General features: G+C 31.6%; 1 protein-coding gene across 1 annotated transcript; it reads right to left on the bottom strand.

Annotated features, from left to right (window-relative positions):
* Positions 1 to 13,341: 13,341 nt before the first annotated feature.
* On the bottom strand, positions 13,342 to 20,557 carry LOC139501391 (perlucin-like). The gene is made up of 4 exons (XM_071290444.1): positions 20,462 to 20,557; positions 19,077 to 19,358; positions 17,367 to 17,531; positions 13,342 to 13,498 (listed from the first exon to the last, which is right to left on the bottom strand). The coding sequence occupies exons 1-4, from the start codon at positions 20,496 to 20,498 to the stop codon at positions 13,377 to 13,379; spliced, it is 606 nt and encodes a 201-aa protein (XP_071146545.1). The 5' UTR covers positions 20,499 to 20,557; the 3' UTR covers positions 13,342 to 13,376.

Raw genomic sequence — 20,557 nt, 5'->3', positions numbered from 1 at the left:
TCTATAATTTGCAAATTAAACCATACGGACTTAAGCTGATTGCTCCTTTTGAACACTGCGTTCACCAGTTATGAATGTCACAGTTGTTTTTCATTCGTTCTGTTAGTTGATATAAACGAGCGTTTGATTTGTTTAGGTTTAGTTGGCTTCCCTTTTTTGAATCTACCTTTGAGTTCGATATTATCACTACAACATTTCAATTTAAGTTTGTGTTTAAACGTGTGTTTTCAGAATAATGTATTGATAACAGATTTATTTTATTTCTAACATCATTGAAAATGTAACACGGAGCCTTGGCTCACACCGCACAGCAAGCCACAAAGGACCCCGAAAATGAATGGTGTAAAACTATTCAAACAGGAAAAACAACGGTATAATCTATACAAAAAACGAGAAACAAGAAACACCTATGAACCACATCAACAATGACAACCACTGAAGATCAGCTTCCTGACTTAGGACAGGTGCAAATAAATGCAGCGGGTTTGAACGTTTTAATAGGTACAAACCTTAAATCTACCTGAAACAATAGTGTAACATCACAACATAGTAAGACACACTATTAAATATCAATTGAAATGGTTTAAATTAAACAAAAGACATATCAACACACACACATAATAATACATGGAACAAATGAATTTAATCTATGAAGCAATGCAAATATAAAATCTATAAAATAAGGGGTTAAATTTTTGAACAATTTAAGAAAGACAAACACAAGAAGGTGCCTATAGAAGGACAATTATCTCGTTCGTTGTTGGATTAAGTAAGGGTAAATTGAGATCGTTTAAGGAGAGAATATGTTCTTTGGATTGCATAAAGTTTTTTTTATTATTTACTAGTATATTACTTCTTTACAAGTTTTCAATGTACATGATCCTGTGACATGTAGATCGAGTCTCAATCTAAATTAGTATGCTATACCTATATTACATTAACGTTATCAATTTAATGAACTGAATGTTCAGTTCGACAATTATTATAATCTCTTTGATCATGCTCAAGGTTAGAAAAAGGGGGGAGGGGTAAATTCAGTGAATAAATATACGTCACCAGGGACCGCCTATTTAGGGGAGAGCTTTCTCTATAACACTGAAGTGCTTTTCTGACTAGTAGATAATATTTGTAATACATATTTGTAATATATGGATCAAATCTAGAGTTTAAAAAAAAACGTAGAATGCACTTATTTGTTTTTACTACAGGGTTGAAAAGTAATCGGGTCAGTCTATGAATTAATTGCGAATCTATAGTGTTTGTTTTTATTGCTGCAAAAGATGAGGATACATTTGTATTTTGATAAATAGTATATGAAAGCTACTGATGTTTAAAGGTAGATCAGGTCTTAATTTAATTCAAGACATGGATTTGCATTACATTCTATAAGTCAGAGATGTTTTAATAAATATGCCGTAGAACATGTTAAAATCTAAAAAAATATACAAATATGGAAGATTATTAAAAAAAAGGACTAAACGTTTTGTCAAATTGAGAAAACAGTTCTTTACCAATGTTCATGCATCAAAGTGCTCCAATATTGAAAGGATTTAAGAAGAAGCATTTCAAAAGAAACGAGACCGGTTGTGTCGACAGCATCAACGTCTCCAGCTATATATACATCAACCATCTTGTGAATTCAAACTCTGTCAAAGTGTCACAATCGGTACAATTACAGATCAGTTTCTATTCTGGTATCCTAGGAAATATGACTGCAAACATTTCGGCAGTGATTTGAGTAACAATTTAATCGTGATTGTGACCGCAAACCCTATGATCTGTCGGTTTTATTCGTTCTAATGTGTTCTTAACTCTTCAGCTGAATAATGTAAACATGCTCGAAAATAATGTATCAATTGAAACAAGTAAACATCATATTATGTGGTAAAGGTGTGTTACTTTTCAGAAACGACGAGAAGCCAATTTAAATCCGAAAGTAAATGGCCTCTGCCGCCTCAGTGATGTTGGATGCCACACAATAGGAAAAATGTTTGCAATTTTTCATTTTATAATGTATATATCGTGTTGCGTAATCGTTTCTATATCGTGCTTTATACCTTAATGTGTCTTTTTTTGGTCGTTTTTCTATTACGTCTGTTTGTGCCCGTTTTGCTGTGACTATGGGGTCTTTACTGTCCTTTTTGTATCTTTTATTTTTTGTTGAAATCATAATTATAGATAAATTGATAACAAACTCGTAAAACGTTTCAAAATATTAAGGAATATATACAAGCAAAGATTACCTTAGCCGTTTTGCATTTATTTTTTGGAATAAAGGGTCCTCAATTAGTACTTGAATTGGCCGTTTTAACTTGTTTCGAATAATACGACGTCACCAATGAGACTTCCGTAGATGAAACGCGAGTCTGGCGTACAGAAATGTATCCTGGCATCTTTGATGAGGTTACTGTTAACCAACTTTTTTTCGCGGATACTATATTTATGTACTTTATCTCTTGACAACTCATTTCAGGACAATAAGAAGTATTTTTAATGGTTTGGAATGATTAATATATCAAAGTTTACGATGAGAACTACTTCATCATATTCTATTCATACATACATTTCATTAAGACTAATTTGTAAAGCAGACACAGGTAAAAAAAAATCTAATATAGAGTGGTTATCAGGTCATCTCACTAAATATAGTATTTTATTTATTGTTATTGCATTCTGATGGTTTGTAGAAGTCAAATACGACTTTTAAAAAGATGATGATAAATAGAAGGATGCTTTTAGGGAGGATATGATTTTAAAGTGTAAGCATGTTAAAAACGTACAACACACACATCAGTGTCATTACTGATATTGAAGATGAAGTTAGAAGCATACATAATGAAGAGATATACGTATACTGATATTTCTACTGCTATCCTACAGTAAAAGAAAGAAATATAATAAAATTTGTCTTTACTTTATGATCAAATGTGTCTTCCGATATCTAGGCTTAGAATAGTATCAAAATATTAAAATATTTGAAAATGACTACGCTCGTTATTGACTTTGTATCTGGTGTATAATACATGAATGTAACTAAGTGGCGGGGAACAAAGCATACGATGTCCAGTTGAGATTTAACATAAATGTAACAATTATTTTTAGAGGGAAATAAGTTGGCATTTTTGGGTTGTTAAAATCTGTCTTTTTGACCATTAACAGATAAATGCACTGTATACCAACGGATTTTTTGTATGTTATATACTAATTGAACTGATGTTTGTTTAAAAAGAAATTGATCTTATACATGAATTCCATTGATAAAAATTTGGTCTTATCGCTTTGGTTTCCAATATTGCAATATAAAAATTCATATTATAAGAAAATTAAATATCGGTTTTACGCAATATGTTTGAAAAGAGTCATCATAACAGAATATGTGTCCTTAAAAAATAATTAATTTTTGATAATGTAAGTGTTTAAACTGTAGAAAATCTCATACTAGTAAATTTATTGACGTTTATTTGATACATTATCGACGTTAAGCTTGTTAATTTTCTTGTTCAGGAAAATGTACATTAAAAAATGAATAGTCGAACCACTGAATCCCTCTCATATTTCTGAAAAAAGCCTTAGGCGACAATCTTTACTTTTGCTTAATACAAAAGTATAACTTCCGTAAATGTAAAATGTTTTGTATGTTGTCTGTATGTAGCCTACGCCTTTAAATGATAAATTTTTGAGTTTTAAATCGTTAGCTAATTGATTTATTTGAAGAAAAATCTAAAAAATGATTTACGAAAATAACCCGACATTCACTGCATTACAGTTCTCCTTTATTTTTGACAGGTATATGAAGAATATGGCGATGTTAAACATGCATGTTTGTGAGCGTTCAACAACGATACCAAACTGTATCAAATCATTTGAAATTGCATAACTCAATAGATAGATTCAAGACACAGAAAACATCTTAAGGCAACTTCCAAAAGACATAATAAACACAAAAACAATAATATAAGAGTACTCGCAGATAATTTGAACCAGTTCAAAGCCGATTTTAACTAATATATAAATCATATTATCACAGACAGAAGTATCAATCTGTTAACTCTCAACGGTTTTAATGCTCTTTAACTTTGTAATTGTTTGGCTTAAAGTACTAAATATTTTGATATGAGCGTCACTGATGAGTCTTATGTAGACGAAACGCGCGTCTGGCGTACTAAATTATAATCCTGGTACCTTTGATAACTATTAGTGTTAAGATATCATAAACAGTATAAGAACGTATGATATTACGCAATACCAAAGTGTGAGTGAACAGTATCGACAGGGTGTAAGATCATGATTACTCATAACTGTACATATGTAGCTATATATATTTAGTTATGCTTTAATTGTCCGAGAAAAAACAACAACGTATTAACCGATAAAAACAATACAAGTACCTAAAGATTTAATGACGTCGTTCAATCAATAACGATCAATGAGTTTGGATGGATTGTATCTAAATCGATTGGCGTACAAACAACAGCTTCGTAACAAGAAGAATTTGATATTTCCTTTTACAAGAATTCTACAAGTACAGTCAAATGTCCTAACCAAATCCTTATATCTACACAAGAATTTAGAAAATGTTGTAATTAATGTGTGGTAACAAAACATCTGAAGTAATACTTTACTAGTTATAGACATAAATAACGTTTAACAAAAACCGCAAAAACCACGAGGTATGAAGATATTCACTAGTATAACACCCATAATTACACCCATAATTAATGTAAATTTTGAATATTTTATGAATTGCAATCTCTAAAATATTTACAAATCTCAAATTTTTGATTTTGAATTACCACTTGGAGGAATGGGTTCACGTAAGCAATTCTTAGTACCAAGGAAAAATTTGCAGAATAATTGTGAAGGTTCCTGAACAAGAAGTGTTCGTTATAATGATAAGCTGAATGAAATAATATAATAATTAAAAGCCAATTGTTCAGAGAACAATTGAAGGTCTTTCCATCGGTAAAGATCAATTTTGATATAAAAATATTAAAAATCAGTCTAAAATGTCACTTCCTATGGCTTTATGATGTATAAATATGAATTTAAAGCAAAGGTCAAAATCTAGAACGTCCTATTAACCAATGACCTTGAGCTCATTTTCAAGGTCACAAACCAAGGACCTCAAATCAAAAGATGCAAGGTCTTATAATATGTATGGATAATGAGTTATATCACTTTATGCATAATTCTAAATATAAGATGGGCGAAAACTCCCAATTATTGATTACGCACCCTTTCAACCAAAATTTATAAGTTACGACATGTCGTAACTAACAATTTAGTAAAGATAACATGTGTATATGTTATACGGTTTTTGAAGAAAAGTGAAAATAAGCCAAAATCAAAATTTATAATATGACCTTGACCTTTGACCTTGACCTAATTTTCATTTTTTTGGACCAAGGACCTTAAATCAAAAGACCCTAGGTCTCTATTACCTATGGTTTACCAGTTAGAAATGCATATTACTAATATCAAATGCAAAAGGGGGAATAACTCTCATAAGGAGTGTTCATATCGCTTCGGTTAAAATAGGACAAATCATGCGAAGGATATAACGAGCAATTTTATAAAATAAATTTGTCGCATTTTTCTACGGTTACGGAGGAGATGCACTCTGATGATAAACAGTGAAAGGGGAGATAACTCTTACAAAGAAAATGGTTCGCCTTAGCAGGGTGAAATTTAAAAGCGCATAAACTATACGATACCATATGAGAAATATCTAAGCGACATATTGCGAAACAAACATTTATCGCAAGAACAAAATTTGGCGGAAGAAAAAAAAAAAAAAAAAAATAATAATAATAATAATAATAATAATCAGAACAAATACAATAGGTCTTTCCACAGAAAAGTGGAAAGACCTAATAATATCTTTGGAATGAAATAAATATCAATCATATAGTCATTTTTATAAATTTATTGTTTACAAAAGTGTGAGTTATTAGAAATATTAAGGATTTTCTTATACCATGCATAGATAACCTCAGTATTTGGCACAACTTTTTGGAATAGTTGGTCCTCAATCCTCTTTAATTTTGCACTTGTTTGGCTTTTAATTATTTTGATCTGACCGTCAGATGAGTCTTATGAAGACTAAACGCACGTATGGTGTATCATATTATAAGCCTGGTATTTTGATAACTCCTTTTCATGACAGCACAACACAATAGCTGCCGTTTTCTTGATTGACAAAAAAAATAACATAATGAGAAGACAGTTTTAGAGAAGTTAAAAACTGACTCTTTTATATGGAACCTACATCTTATTATGAATGCCTGTTTTTAGTTTTGGTTTGAAAACATCTAGAACGTACGTGATCTGCAAGTGAGTCAGTATGTTTACGGGGATTTAAGTGATTTAAGTGAATATATTGATTCACTATTTCAAGAAGTAGTCACAAGGTATGTGATGTATCGACTTTTCCTTGATTGCCTCATTAAGAAACTAATCATAGATACCAGGATTGAATTTTATATTTGTGCCAGACGCGCGTTTCGTCTAAAAAAAGACTCATCAGTGACGCTTATGTAAAAAAAAAGACAAAAAGGCCAAATACCGAAGGAAGTTGGTTTGCATTGAAGACCAAAAATTCCTTTAAGAGTATTTTTTATAGTTAAGAGCCCTTTTAATTGGTTTTATGTCTAAAAGAGGGGCGAAAGATACCAGAGGGACAATCAAACTCGTAGACATATAAAAACTGACAATGCCATGGTTAAAAAGTAGCAGACAAACAGACAAATAATAATACACAAGACACAACATATATGCATAGAAACTAAAGATTAGGCAACACAAACCCTTTAAAAACTGATCTCAGGTTCTCCGGAAGGGTAAGCAGATGATGCTCAACATGTGGCACCCTTTGTGTGATAAGAAGTTACTTCTATATTCTAAAGTTTGTACTGTTGACGTGTTTGTTTAAGACTGTCAAAAGAGTATATCTTTAAGTATAAAAAAACCTAGAAGGACCTGAAAAGTTAAACAGGTTCAGTTGAAAATTGAACTCATATTAAATAAATAAGAAGTACAAGGAAAACTATCACCAAAATAATGTATTAACGTTTGTGGCACAAAAAAGAAATAACGATGGATGAGTAAAGCATAGAGCCTGTATATCAAATGCCATGTGGTGACAACATAGTGTTCATTTTGTAACCTTTTCTTTCCCCGTATCTCGGTTAAATCACATGCACTCTTACGTGTTTGAGAACACATTATTATATAATATTTATTCGTGACGAAGAATACTGATCGTTAAAAGCAGAAATAACATGGTACATTTGAGAACATTCAAGATATTTTCGTACATATGTCATCGACATTGAAAAGTCTTTAAAGTACTGTCAAATGGAAATTCACAGTGTGTATTGTTTGAACATAAACATACATATCAGGGACTTAACAGCAACCACTGTTTTTTCTTAAAGCAATCATGTTTTGTTGATTTCTTGGTATCCTCGCTTCTAACAAATGTATGTATTAAATCGAGTGAGTGGGTTGTACAGTTTTGTACAAGACTGGATTAAATTATGCTAATTTATTCATTCGAAAATTATAAAATTATAAAATTCTTCAATAATCTTAAAAACACAAATACAGACATATCATTCAATTAACTCTTACAACGAGAGGCAAATGAAAGAACTATTATAAATTCAGTTTTACCCGTTGGACAGCTTAATACAATGTTGATATACATAACAATAAATATGAAATTACGGCTGACTTTGAAATAAATATAATGCAATTTGAGTTCATAACTTAGACAAATATTATTCATAAAGTAAACAGATGAAAAGACAACAAAGTTAGAAAACAGAGCGTTGATATCAACACTTACCAACATCAATAGTATAACATGATTGTATATAATAAGCAATTCCCGTTCAATTCTGTGGATATCCAAATGGCCAATGTTACAGAACGAGATTTAGTAACAAAAATTCATCAAACAATGAAACATGTCTGTATTTTGTTTTGCCCAATCTCTAACGTTGTCTAACACATAGTACACAAATAATCAACGGAAACTTAAATAAGAATTTATTTGTTTCTACTGGGTATGAAATTTTGTCAACATATCAAACAATTAATATAACATATATGTATAATATCTAACTGAAAAACATTACTACATCTACATATACGTAGCATACATTTTGAAATGCTGACTGAGCTTTTTGTTAAATCCATTAATAGAATCCAACAATGAAATTGCAATAAACCTTAAAACGATTTAGTACCGATTTCGACATTCAAAATCATTGTAGAGGATTTGTTTTAGTTGTTTGAAGAAATTGTTTTAAAGAAATGTAAATGCAAGATCTAAACTGCCATATTCTTGACCCGGTACAATCATTTTCGTATGAAGAAACGGCGGGATGAACCTCGTTTTATAGCTAGCTTATACCTTTCACTTGTATAACAATCACTGTATCAATTATTAATTATCTGATTTTTTGAGGGGAATCAGCAAGTTAATCAGGATCTATAAATCTTTTTTCTGCTTTTAAATGTACCCTTCGTGTTAGTTTTGTCATACATTTTGGTGTCTAGTATGATGGAATAATGAAATCTTTAGACATGTTTATATTTTGGTAAATTTATAATTTCATTTGTAAGATGCTGAGAATTGTCTGTTTTATGAGGAGGTTAGATTGAAGTATGCTTGAAGTGTAAACATTTTTTTAACTTTCTGTACCAAGTAAGAAATATTGTTTTCTAGTAGTTTCTTTCTATGTAAGATGCAACGGCGTTTGATTTTTTTTCACTTCAGTGTTTCTGTTGTTTCGTTAATTTGCTCTTATAAATGATGTGCCTCCCTCGGTATTACTTTGAAACCAAATAGTTTTTTTGCCTCAATCGATTTATGACTTTTGAACTGTAGTTTACTATTGTTGTCTATATTGGGTTAGCGGTCATTCGGTCAAAACAATATTTATTCGATTATGTATTACGAAGTCTCTTTTTTATGCATCATTTGGTGGCTAAGTAGGCATGTCATGTTTAAAAAAAACATTTCAAGCAAGAAATTACATTTTAACTGCATGTGCAAAATGACATATGTGCATCAAAAAGGTAATAATTAGTAAACGTCAATTATATAGCAACCTAAATACCAAAATATAACCATAAGACATGTGCACGTTTGGCATTTAAAACAGTTTTTTTTATCAATGAGACAACTTCATAGCAACAAAACAATATGTATGAATGGTCTATTCACTTGAATGATACTACCATTTGTTGCTGATTCGTATTCGCAATTTTTCAAATACCTTTAGTTTTCACCATTGAAATTTAACTGTCTACAGTGAAGAAAAGTTTCTTTCCTAAGTAAAAGTATTGGTTCTTTTATTATTTCAGAATTTTATTGTTTAAATCGTGCACAAGGTCAGGTGGTTTTCTACAGACACTCAGGTTTTTTTCAATAACATAAACTGGCCTCCACGAAAAAGCCATTAGTGGTGAAAGTGACGTTAGATAGCAAAAGCAACCGTTGTTTATTTCTTGCGTCTACACAGATGATCGTTTGACAAGAATCCATCGAATATAATTTTTATATCGGAAAAACAATTCCCCCCTCACATAAAAAACGTTATGTCTTGTAACTGAAATATTTGCCAATGAACATGAGGCATTGTATGCAGACATGATATTTTTGAAAACATTAAAATAAGATAAAAGAGGGACGAAAGATACCAAAGGGACAGTCAAACTCATAAATCTAAAACAAACTGACAACGCCATGGCTAAAAATCAAAAAGACAACAAAAAAACAGCACACATGATACAACATAGAAAACTAAAGAATAAACAACAATAAATCTATACATAAATACAGGTACATCGCCAGTTATACATTATAGTTGATATAAAAAGAAGGACTTACAAATAAGGAATTTGAAGGATAAAGCAGTTTAGCTATCTAGATTGGCCTAGTTATGAAAGGTCATATTGTCCACACAATATGTGCGTAGTAACCTTCTCTAAGTTTATTATTTATGTAAAACTCTTTTTTTGTACGTTCGTTTATCTAACTTTATATAAATACGTGTAGATATAAAAACGTGTAATGTTTGCGAAATTTCTTGGAATGTATCGGGGAGTCTCTTTTTGAATACACAATGTGGTGTCATTAGGAGGCAACACATTTGCTTCACTGCTAATGTCTGCAAAGATCCATGGTAAAAAATGCCAAAACAAATCTAGAGTTATGTTCCTGCCAAAATGTAGTCTGTAGGTTTCCTCTCTAGGGTTCCCAGTGGAGATATTTCCTTTTTTTTCGTCCACACATTTTAGGTATACAGTAACTAAATGAAACCAAACACTTATAATCTGAAGCACATCTTGACATGTACTCGGTCGTAAACTGAACTGCTTAGACATAAAATGAATTCATTAGTGCATTAGAAAATACGCACTTTAGAAGCTGCAGTTTTCTATTTTGCGTTTTAAATAGACACAGTTGCCCTTCATACAATGTTAACAAACAGTTCCATAATGACAGCTGTAAAGGTGATACACGTCACTGCCAAAGAAATAACACAACTTATAATTCAAAGCCGTAGATTTTTTACTGAAAGACAAAGTAATTCCCAATGGACACTAATTTGACCCAGAAATTAACAACTATAGGTCACATTATGGCCTTCAACAATGAGCAAAACCTATACCGCAAAATCAGCTAAAGGCCTTATTTTTAAAAAAAAAAATGAACGAAAAACAAATTTGTAACACACAAACAAACGACACAACTAAAAAACAGGCTCCTGACTTGGGACAGACACATTCATAATGTGGCGGGGTTAAACATGTTAGAGGGATCCTAACCCTCCCCTAACATGGGACAGTCGTATTACAGTACAATATGAGAACAAACTATAAAAATCAGTTGAAATAGGCTTTACTCATCAGATGAACAAAAATACAAGTGGACGTGTACATCCCAACAACAAAAATAAAATAGGAATAGATCTGAGAGTACTCGCAGTAAATGACAGCTAGTTCAAAGCCATTAACAACTACTAAAAAAATCATGCATCTAAGACTAAATTATCAATCCGTACACATCAAACATCCAATGGATTTATAACGTCATTAACAGTCAGATGCCAATATACAGGTATCGACAGATTGTAGATAAATGATTGTGTATATGTATATAACATACAAGTAATATTTAGTTTGCTTTTAATTAACTAATAACAAAATCAATATTTATACCAATAAAAACAATATTCAATTATCTTATTACAGTGTTGAATTGGTAACCTATTATAATAAGTTTATTTAAATAAGCGATAAGTTTACAAGGATCATTTTTAAATTTCCGGGCACGGTTAACAAAATTTCCGTAAAAGTGATGATGTGTTATCCCGTTTGAAATAAGTTACAACCAAACTTCAAAACCAAATCTGTACATCTATGGAAAAATTTAGTAAAGGTTTTAAGTAATTTATGGTAACAACATCCCTGGTTTAATGATTTATCAGTTATACATAGATCACATTCGTTAAAATCAAGAACGTCACAACAGACACGGGCATAGCGAACGAGCTGTGAAATATAAACACCGTAAGATGGTGCCAAAGGAACATCTCCGTCTAAAAAGTGAAAATTAACAATAGGGAACCATAGGAACCATATTTATAGACAATCGAGTACGAGCGACTAAACATGTAAAACATTATATCATTTGTTCCTTTTTTTTAAATCTTAATTCCATGACCCTCTCTTATACTGTTTTTTCACTTTATTATGCTTGAAAGAACACTTGTGCAAAACTAAATGTGTACATCGAAAAGAAAATATTTAGTAAACGTCAATGATCTATAAACCTGGTGACCTAAATATAGCCAAAGACATGTGAACGCTTGACTGTAAAAAGTCAAAACAGATTCAAGTTTTTTTTCAATAACACAGCATCCAAGCATCAAAAGATATTCCTGAATGGTTTATTTACTTGACGACTGATGCTACCATTGACTGTTGGGCTTTTTTTTAATACAACCTGTTGATATCTTTAATTTACACCATGTAAAATAAAACTGTATACGGAACAAAAACTGTATACAGTGCAGAAAAGTTTATTTCGTTACTAAACGTATTGGTTCTTTAATTATTTCTGATTATCAACTTCGCTCGTGACAGGTGCCTGTTTTCGTGCATACGGTCGGATGGTTTTCTGGCTACATTCGGTTTTCTTTCAATGATAAAATGGCCTCCATAAAGAAGACCATAATGATGAATGTGTCGTTCAAAATCAAACAAATTAATAGATTTTAAAGATAAAGCAATATAGAAATATTGGCTCAATAAAATGAGCTTCTGGAATTTAAAACTAAACTGTTTTATGAACTATATGCTTTGACTAACACATCCTTAAAACGTGGAAAAAGTTAAATCTATATATCAATTGTTTAAAATTAAATAAAACCACACCACATAATTACAGAGGTACTGTACACAATCGAAGGCTGACGCAAACGTTTATTTGAATAGTAGATAAACATGACAAAAAAATACCAACCATACAGGTTTACTCATACAAAATAACTGTTAAGGTTCATATGGACCCTATGGCTAAAATGGCCGTATTTTCACCTTAAAATCTACTCCGAGTACAGGCAAACCTGTGCTTCTGCAAAAGTTTTAAGGCTTATCATGCCCTTGAAAAATAGAATTCAAATGCATTGTATGATTTAGAAAATTCATAAATTAACTGGATTTTGCCGTACACTTTTTTTCGTCCCTGCAGAAGATGATAAAATCAACAAACAGTTGAGTTTACCTTGATATGGTCCATTCAGGTACATAGTTTAAATAACCAATTATTTTCAGGTATGTATTGTCCATCTCTTGTCCATCTCAATCAATACTGCTCACTTTAATTATTACCTATGGGGAAGTTCTCAAACATGTTTCCCAACTTAGTTTATTTTGGCACCTTCTGGAGGAATGAAAAAGTGCACGGCAAAATCCTGGTAAGTTTTTATTTTTCTAAAACATAAAACATATTTGAAATTTATTTATCTAGGGCATGCTATGTCTGAAAATTTTGACAGATGCGCAGGTTTGTCTGTACTCAAGTAAATTTTGAGGTGAAAATACGGCCATTTTAGCCAAAGGGTCCACATGAACCCTAAAGGAAATTATTGAAAAATTTAAAACGAACACATTTCTTCATTTTCAGATAACAATAAAAAAAACAACGATGGGAAAGTGTCACACTTATGTTAATATGCAGCTTGATTATAACCTAGCGATCGGGGTTTCGCATAAACACTAACTTTATCTAAATGTAATCTGATATTCAATATGAAAAATACAAATGTTTTCTATCCTTTTATTGTGATTTCATGTGTTTATTTTCCTATTATAGTAGCTGAACCTCCAGGTGTTAGGTACACTCCTTCTTCAGTTGTTGCCGGGCGTTCTCTATCAGGCAATGGTGTAGTGGTAGTTTTCTGAACATATTGTTCTTGTTCTGAAATGTAAAACTCATTGTGAGAAGAAAATCAAATACGTGCCTTAACATTTTTTGTTCGGGGCAAACAACACATATTATGTATAAACTGTTATAGGCCATGCTTAATTAGATAAAAGAATATATGGTATGAGTACCAATGAGACAACACGCGATCCAAGTCAGTGTGAAACCATTCACCAACGTTATAATCTAAATTAAAAACAACGAGAAACGAGAAACACTTATAACCCGCACCAACAAACGTCCATCACTGAACATCCGTTTGTTTCTATGTTTAAAGATAATGTTAAATAATCGACATCGTAAAAATATTAGTTACTATTTATATTAAATGGTAAGCTAATAACAAACACAACTAATTAGGAATTGGTTTTTGCAGTCGAATGGAAATAGTTTTTAAAACAGAAGATAAACCAGATTGATAACAATAGAATTGATTTAGATTTTCATGTCAAACAAACTAAAACATTTAATTATAAAAACAAATATTAGAGATATCCGACGAAGCGACGGCCATTACTTATATATAATATAAATAAAACACATGAAGTTGAAAGAAAACATGTAATATCCACCATTAACTAGAACCATTTTGAATAGAAAAATAACTCTTTGTCCAGACATTCGGCATAATCTATATTCGTAGCTTATGTATCGAGCCTTACAGACATGTTCACAATAAACAACTAGTTCAAAAAAGACATAACTTATATTTGATTTATTCTAAAAAGTTTTTTTTTTTTTTGCTTTCTGGTAAACAGGAGATTATTCAACCATGATGCATGGTCTGATCAAAAACATTTAACGTCCGATACTTTCGTTCAGTATACAAGATGTCTCTATTGGTGGAGTCTGTTGTTACCTTTTGGGCATAAGTGACTGGTTATTTTTGGTCATAAGAAGACGGTTTTAATTGTCTTTAAATTTTAAATGATGTACGTATATAAAGTAATGTTGGGTCAATTCCGAAGAATTCATTTATGTGTGAAGGAACTTACAAACAAACTGACTTGAAAAAAATATTAATACGTTTAAAACTCAAATTATGCTAGTGAATTTAGGCGATAGTATCTTGCCGATGTTGATATCTAGTCAATCGATTTAGAGATGAAAACGAAGTTTGAGGTACTATAATCTTCTGGGACATGGGTAAAGTTGACAAGTTCTTTTCTTGTAATGTAAAGTATGCAAAAAAGAAGATAATTTCATTTTGCATTATTGAAAAAACATTTAGATAGATATCGGGAGATGTGGTACGAGAGCCAATAATACAACACTCCATCCAAGTAAAGATTTACAAAAGTCAACCATTATAGGTCAAGACACGGTCTTCCACACGGAGCCTTGGCACACACCGAACAGTAAGCTATAATTTTCACGAAGTCATCGAAATCCAGGACCATATTTCTGATGAGGGTAGGTCAATTGCAGCTTAAGAAAAGAAATTCATTGTCTGCAGTTATATTTTTAAAACAATCGGTAACAGAAGAACAGTAGTTCAGCGACCGGACATTGCTTACTTTTATAGGATACTTATATAAAACAGAAATTAATTGAACACAAAACAGATTCAAAAAAGTTATGTAGTTCTGTTGAAGAAAAACAATACGTCCACGAAACGGAATGTTGAGCAAATTTCAGCAATTTTGACCATATTTAATCAAGCAGTAGCACAAGAAGGTATATTTATTATATCATATTTGATTTAATATGATAAATAATAGCATGTATGCAAATTTTCATTAAATTTCAATATTGGATCACAACCATATTGTATGCTCATAAATGTCCGAACACATATGTTAACATCTTAAACAAAAAACCAGTAACTTCTTCTCCTAATATAATAAATTTTTTACGTAATTTGGAAAATGCTAAAGTTTTAACTGAGTTAGACATCCTTATCACAGATTAAGAAATTGCTGATGCAATGCATACACTAAAGAATAAAAAATCATGTGGCCCTGGCAGTATTTCAAATGAAATGATAAAAATTAGTCAAAGTTTTCTAATTAAAAGTTTAAATCATTTTTTCAATAAAATACTTTCAACTGGAAACTATCCTCAGATATGGGCTCATGGTTTTATAACTGCCCTATTTAAAAATGGTTCAAAGGATGATTCATCAAATTATCGTGGACGATCGTTGACTAGTTGTCTCAGTAAAGTATTTACAAAAATTCTTAATAAAAGATTAGAAAATGTTGTATTTAAAGAAATATCATTTGATCCGAGCAAATTGGTTTCTGCAAAGGCAAGCGTACCTCAGATCATATGTTTTGATGAGGATTGCTTTCCAGTTAAACTAAATAATACAAAACTGAATTGTCTGATGTATGCAGATGATCTAATTTTTCTTTCTGGAACTCCGAGCTATATAATATGGGTCTACAAGAATGTCTTGGTAAACTACAAATCTATTGCAATAATTGGGGACTAGAAGTTGATATTACTAAATTCAAAGTCATGATTTTTAGCAATTCTGGTAGACTTCTTTCTACTTAATTTCATTTAAATAATACCCCCCTAACGAACACAAAAAAAAAAATACCTACTTGGGTGTCAAATTTAGTATTAATGGCAAATTTACGGATGCCCAACATGAAATGTATAATAAAGGGCTAAATATTTTTGACCATACAGTTAATCAGTCTTAATGTATTGCAGTGAAATATGGGGTGACATTAACTTTCACAAACTAAACACTCAAGGGGATAACTATTTCAAAAAACTATGTGGAGACCTGGCAGTAGAGAAGGCTCATTTAAGCTTTTGTAAATTTATACTTGGAGTAAGTAAAAAGGCAAAAAATATTGCAGTTATTGGTGAACTGGGCAGATATCCTCTATTTTTGGAGGTTTAATTAAATATGTTTAAATACTATATACGTTTAAAACATCTGATGATTTATTATTAAAAGATCAAAATCTCTACATGATGAGCAGAAAAAGAGCTGGTATACCAGTATTCAAACTTTATTTTAATACTTTAGCACCAATGAAAATTATGCACTTAATTTAAAGACGAAGTTAAAAAACTATTTATGCAAAAAGATGCAATCAAAATATGATTAGATATGGTAAACTGAGCTTAATAATGATTTCAGAGTATGGGAACAAGCTTAGAACCTATACTCTTTTTAAAAGCAGATTTTGCTTAGAAAGTTATCTTTTGCAGGAAAAGTTTAGATATAGAAATTATTTAACGAAATTCCGTATCAGTGCTCACGATTTATGGATTGAGAGCTCGAGGGGAAGATACAAAAATCTGACAGTGTCAGAACGAATCTTTAAATTGTGTGGTACGCAGTTTGGGGATGAAATTCATTTTCTTCTCCAGTGCCACAAATTTCAAATATTCGTTTCAACTTTCTAAATGAAATAAAACAACGGTTTAAAAATTTTAGTGGTTTAGATATTAAATCACAATTTATTTGGCTAATGTCCTCTGAAGATATTTTTATACTACAGAAACTCGGAGAATTGTTGGAAAATTTATCCTCATATAGGAATGTTTCCTTAAATGATATATAGATATAGTAATGCCCAGTGACCCCCCCTTTTTTAAACCTAGTTATATTTTTAAACACTGTGCTTGTAGTCTTCTACTTGTCTTAATAAATATTTTTTTATAACATTAAGTCTTAATCATATCGAATCACTTGTAATCATTTGTATGTAATTAATGTTGATTGTTCTGCTCCTTGTTGGCGCTTTGATTAGCAAATAAATATTTGAATTAAACTATTGCTGTACAAAAAGTACATGTAAAAGTATATTCATGTTACTGTACAGAAAGTACATATAAAATTAAAGTCAATTAAAGTCATATGTTATAAGATTTTGTTTGGTGGTCATATACTCACTATATTCACAGATCCAGGGGTAATTGTTCTGGTGGAAAATAAAGTTAAAACATGCATAGTCATGCCAATGTCCACCATCTGAATACTTCATTACAATACAGTCCTCAATGATTGCCTGCAAATCTGGTTGTCCGTGTGCCCAGTTTGTGTACGTGACTTGTTCTCCTGAAATGAAAAAACATATATATCACTGATAAGGTCTTTGCATCGGAACTAAACACATTTATTCTAAAAACAGTTGTTGGCATGACACGGGTTATGTTCTTCTCATATATGTTATAATGGTATGATACTAAACCCCTAACGGGAAGGATTGTGCCTCATGTTCATATGATGAAATCATAATCTTTCAGTCAGTTTAGTTGAAGTCTGGAGCTGGCATGTCAGTTAACTGCTAGTAGTCTGTTGTTATTTATGTATTATTGTCATTTTGTTTATTTTCTTTGGTTACATCTTCTGACATCAGACTCGGATTTCTCTTGAACTGAATTTTAATGTGCGTATTGTTATGCGTTTACTTTACTACATTGGTTAGAGGTATAGGGGGAGGGTTGAGATCTCACAAACATGTTTAACCCCGCCGCATTTTTGCGCCTGTCCCAAGTCAGGAGCCTCTGGCCTTTGTTAGTCTTGTATTATTTTAATTTTAGTTTCTTGTGTACAATTTGGAAATTAGTATGGCGTTCATTATCACTGGACTAGTATATATTTGTTTAGGGGCCAGCTGAAGGACGCCTCCGGGTGCGGGAATTTCTCGCTACATTGAAGACCTGTTGGTGACCCTCTGCTGTTGTTTTTTATTTGGGCGGGTTGTTGTCTCTTTGACACATTCCCCATTTCCATTCTCAATTTTATTTATAGGACAATAAAATTGAGAAAGGAAATGGGGAATGTGTCAAAGCGACTACAACCCGACCATAGAGTAGACAATAGCCGAAGGCCACCAATGGGTTTTCAATGTAGCGGAGGCGTCCTTCAGCTGGTCCCTTAAGAATATGTATACTTGTACAGTGATAATGGACGCCATACTAAACTCCGAATCATACACAAAAAACTAAAAGTAAAAATAATACTAACAAAGGCCAGAGGCTCCTAACTTGGGACAGGCGCAAAATTGCGGCGGGGTTAAACATGTTTGTGAGATCTCAACCCTTCCCTATACATCTAGCCAATGTAGAAAAAAGTAAACGCATTACAAGACGCACATTAAAATTCAGTTCAAGAGAAGTCCGAGTCATTAAAAAAAACATATAACGCAACACCCATAAGAAACAATACGAAAAGAGTTTTTGAATTTGTATTCTTTGTGTCATAACTACAGCTCAAAAAGTAATTTGAACACCGCCGCATGTTGGTGTGATTGTTTTAAGGCATTGACCCGACAGCTAATATTTCTTTCTTTATTGAATTTACTCATGATGGCAGATTATTTAAAGATATTCTAATAGCAAAAGTAAAGTGTATGATGCAACAATGTTTCAAGCAATATTATATTGCGTTACTAGCATATCATGTATATTGAAATACAGTTTCACCAAAATATTGAAGGTAATTCATTTGCAATTCGTTCTTATATGCTTCGTCATCTTTGTGTCACGTGTATACTTAAACTATAAAATTAACAAGCAAGACCAATAACTAATGAACATGGCTGGCAGTTATAACAAACTTATTATAGGAATTATACATTTAAAGAGTGACCAAACATACCTGTTGGCCATTCATAAGTTCCTTCTACTTTTTGGTCGGAAAGTCCTATCCATACAATATCTCCATGGAAATTCAATGACCTTAGTGAACTCATTAGAAATAAGTTGTCAGCACTGCTTCTTACTACGACAAGATGTCCGCCTTTAGATGTGCAATCACCATGTGCATGCTGCCAGTCAAAATTGTGATTAATGACGAATTCATAGCAATAACCATTATGTGCTATTAATGCACTGTTGCGAATTAAGTTTGAAGGACAGCTTTTTACGTCGTCCTGGGCCACTACAAAATTAAGGGTTATCCAACATTCGTATTCACATTCATATAATTAATATTACATTGTAAGCGCCTGTATAAGGACTATGGTATGACTTTTGAAGCGTTTTTTTTTTAGGCGTTATGAATTTTTATACATTATGAGTTTCATTTTCGAGCAATAACTTAAGCACCGTCAACATATGTTTTTCACTATGAGTATTTTTCTACGTTCAAGATTTGATGTGTTGTCAGTGGAACTTCATGTCGGGGAGGACACCCAAAAACAAGCCTGAAATCATTATACATTTTAATAAATCGTTTAAGATAAAATCTTGAAATTGACAACTGAATATTCAATAATTGATAGATTGGTTGTCATTTACATGTTACTTTGCGTCCGTACACACATGCGCCATGTCAGTCGCAATGAAATCAGAAATATGTCAATAAACTCAGATCTATATAACTGGTATTGTAAGATCTGGAGCGAATTAATGTGAAAAACGTATAATCATAAAAACAAAGACAACTTTCGTCATTGCTGATAATCACATTCAACAACACTTTTAATAGATATAACAGATTTTCAATTTGCATATAGTTCACTGGCACATTTTGGAGTTATTGTCCATAATTTTGCTTTTAAAGTTTTAAATATTTGTTGTTACTTTGTTGGCAGACAATTTGCATTTGTTATTATTAAATACCAACATATACCATGTTATTATGATTATTTCGAACCTGGTAGTCAACATTTTATATTGATTAAAGCTTTATACGTTATCTTACATTGTGAAAGCAGAATCGTTTATACAATAAGATAAAGCATGACTACGACTTTCTATTAACAAACAGGAGTGCAACTTAACACTTTGTCACAAAATGAACATACACAATTCCTTCTTTATTAAAAATGATTAAATACGTCACTAAGTGATATTGTACATGTAAGAATGTGTAACAATGTCACAAGAACATACAAATATGCATGTCACTTGTTTTTTTCTGACTTTGAATAAGTCCCCACAAATATATTTTCTACATAAACATAGAAAAAACACTTTGTTTCGAATAAAAGTAATAATGAATATGAAATGTTTGAATTTGAATAAAGTGTCTTTACTCACAAATTGCAGGAACAAGAAGCATAAAGAAAATCATCATAATTCTAATCTGTTACTAAATGAACCTTTCGAAACTTGTCATAAAGTAAAAGATCAAAA

This window comes from Mytilus edulis, chromosome 13, assembly GCF_963676685.1.
Source record: "Mytilus edulis chromosome 13, xbMytEdul2.2, whole genome shotgun sequence".
In the NCBI taxonomy this organism is placed as follows: domain Eukaryota; kingdom Metazoa; phylum Mollusca; class Bivalvia; order Mytilida; family Mytilidae; genus Mytilus; species Mytilus edulis.
This window is presented reverse-complemented; position numbering and strand designations above follow the sequence as displayed.

What these genes read in the sequence shown, in the direction of transcription:
- LOC139501391 (XM_071290444.1), bottom strand. Translation starts at nt 20,498, where the DNA reads ATGATGATTTTCTTTATGCTTCTTGTTCCTGCAATTT. An exon ending in AACTTATGAATGGCCAACAG is followed by an intron (nt 17,532 to 19,076) that starts GTATGTTTGGTC and finishes TTTTCATTTCAG; the next exon opens with GAGAACAAGTCACGTACACA. An exon ending in CCCCTGGATCTGTGAATATA is followed by an intron (nt 13,499 to 17,366) that starts GTGAGTATATGA and finishes TTTACATTTCAG; the next exon opens with AACAAGAACAATATGTTCAG.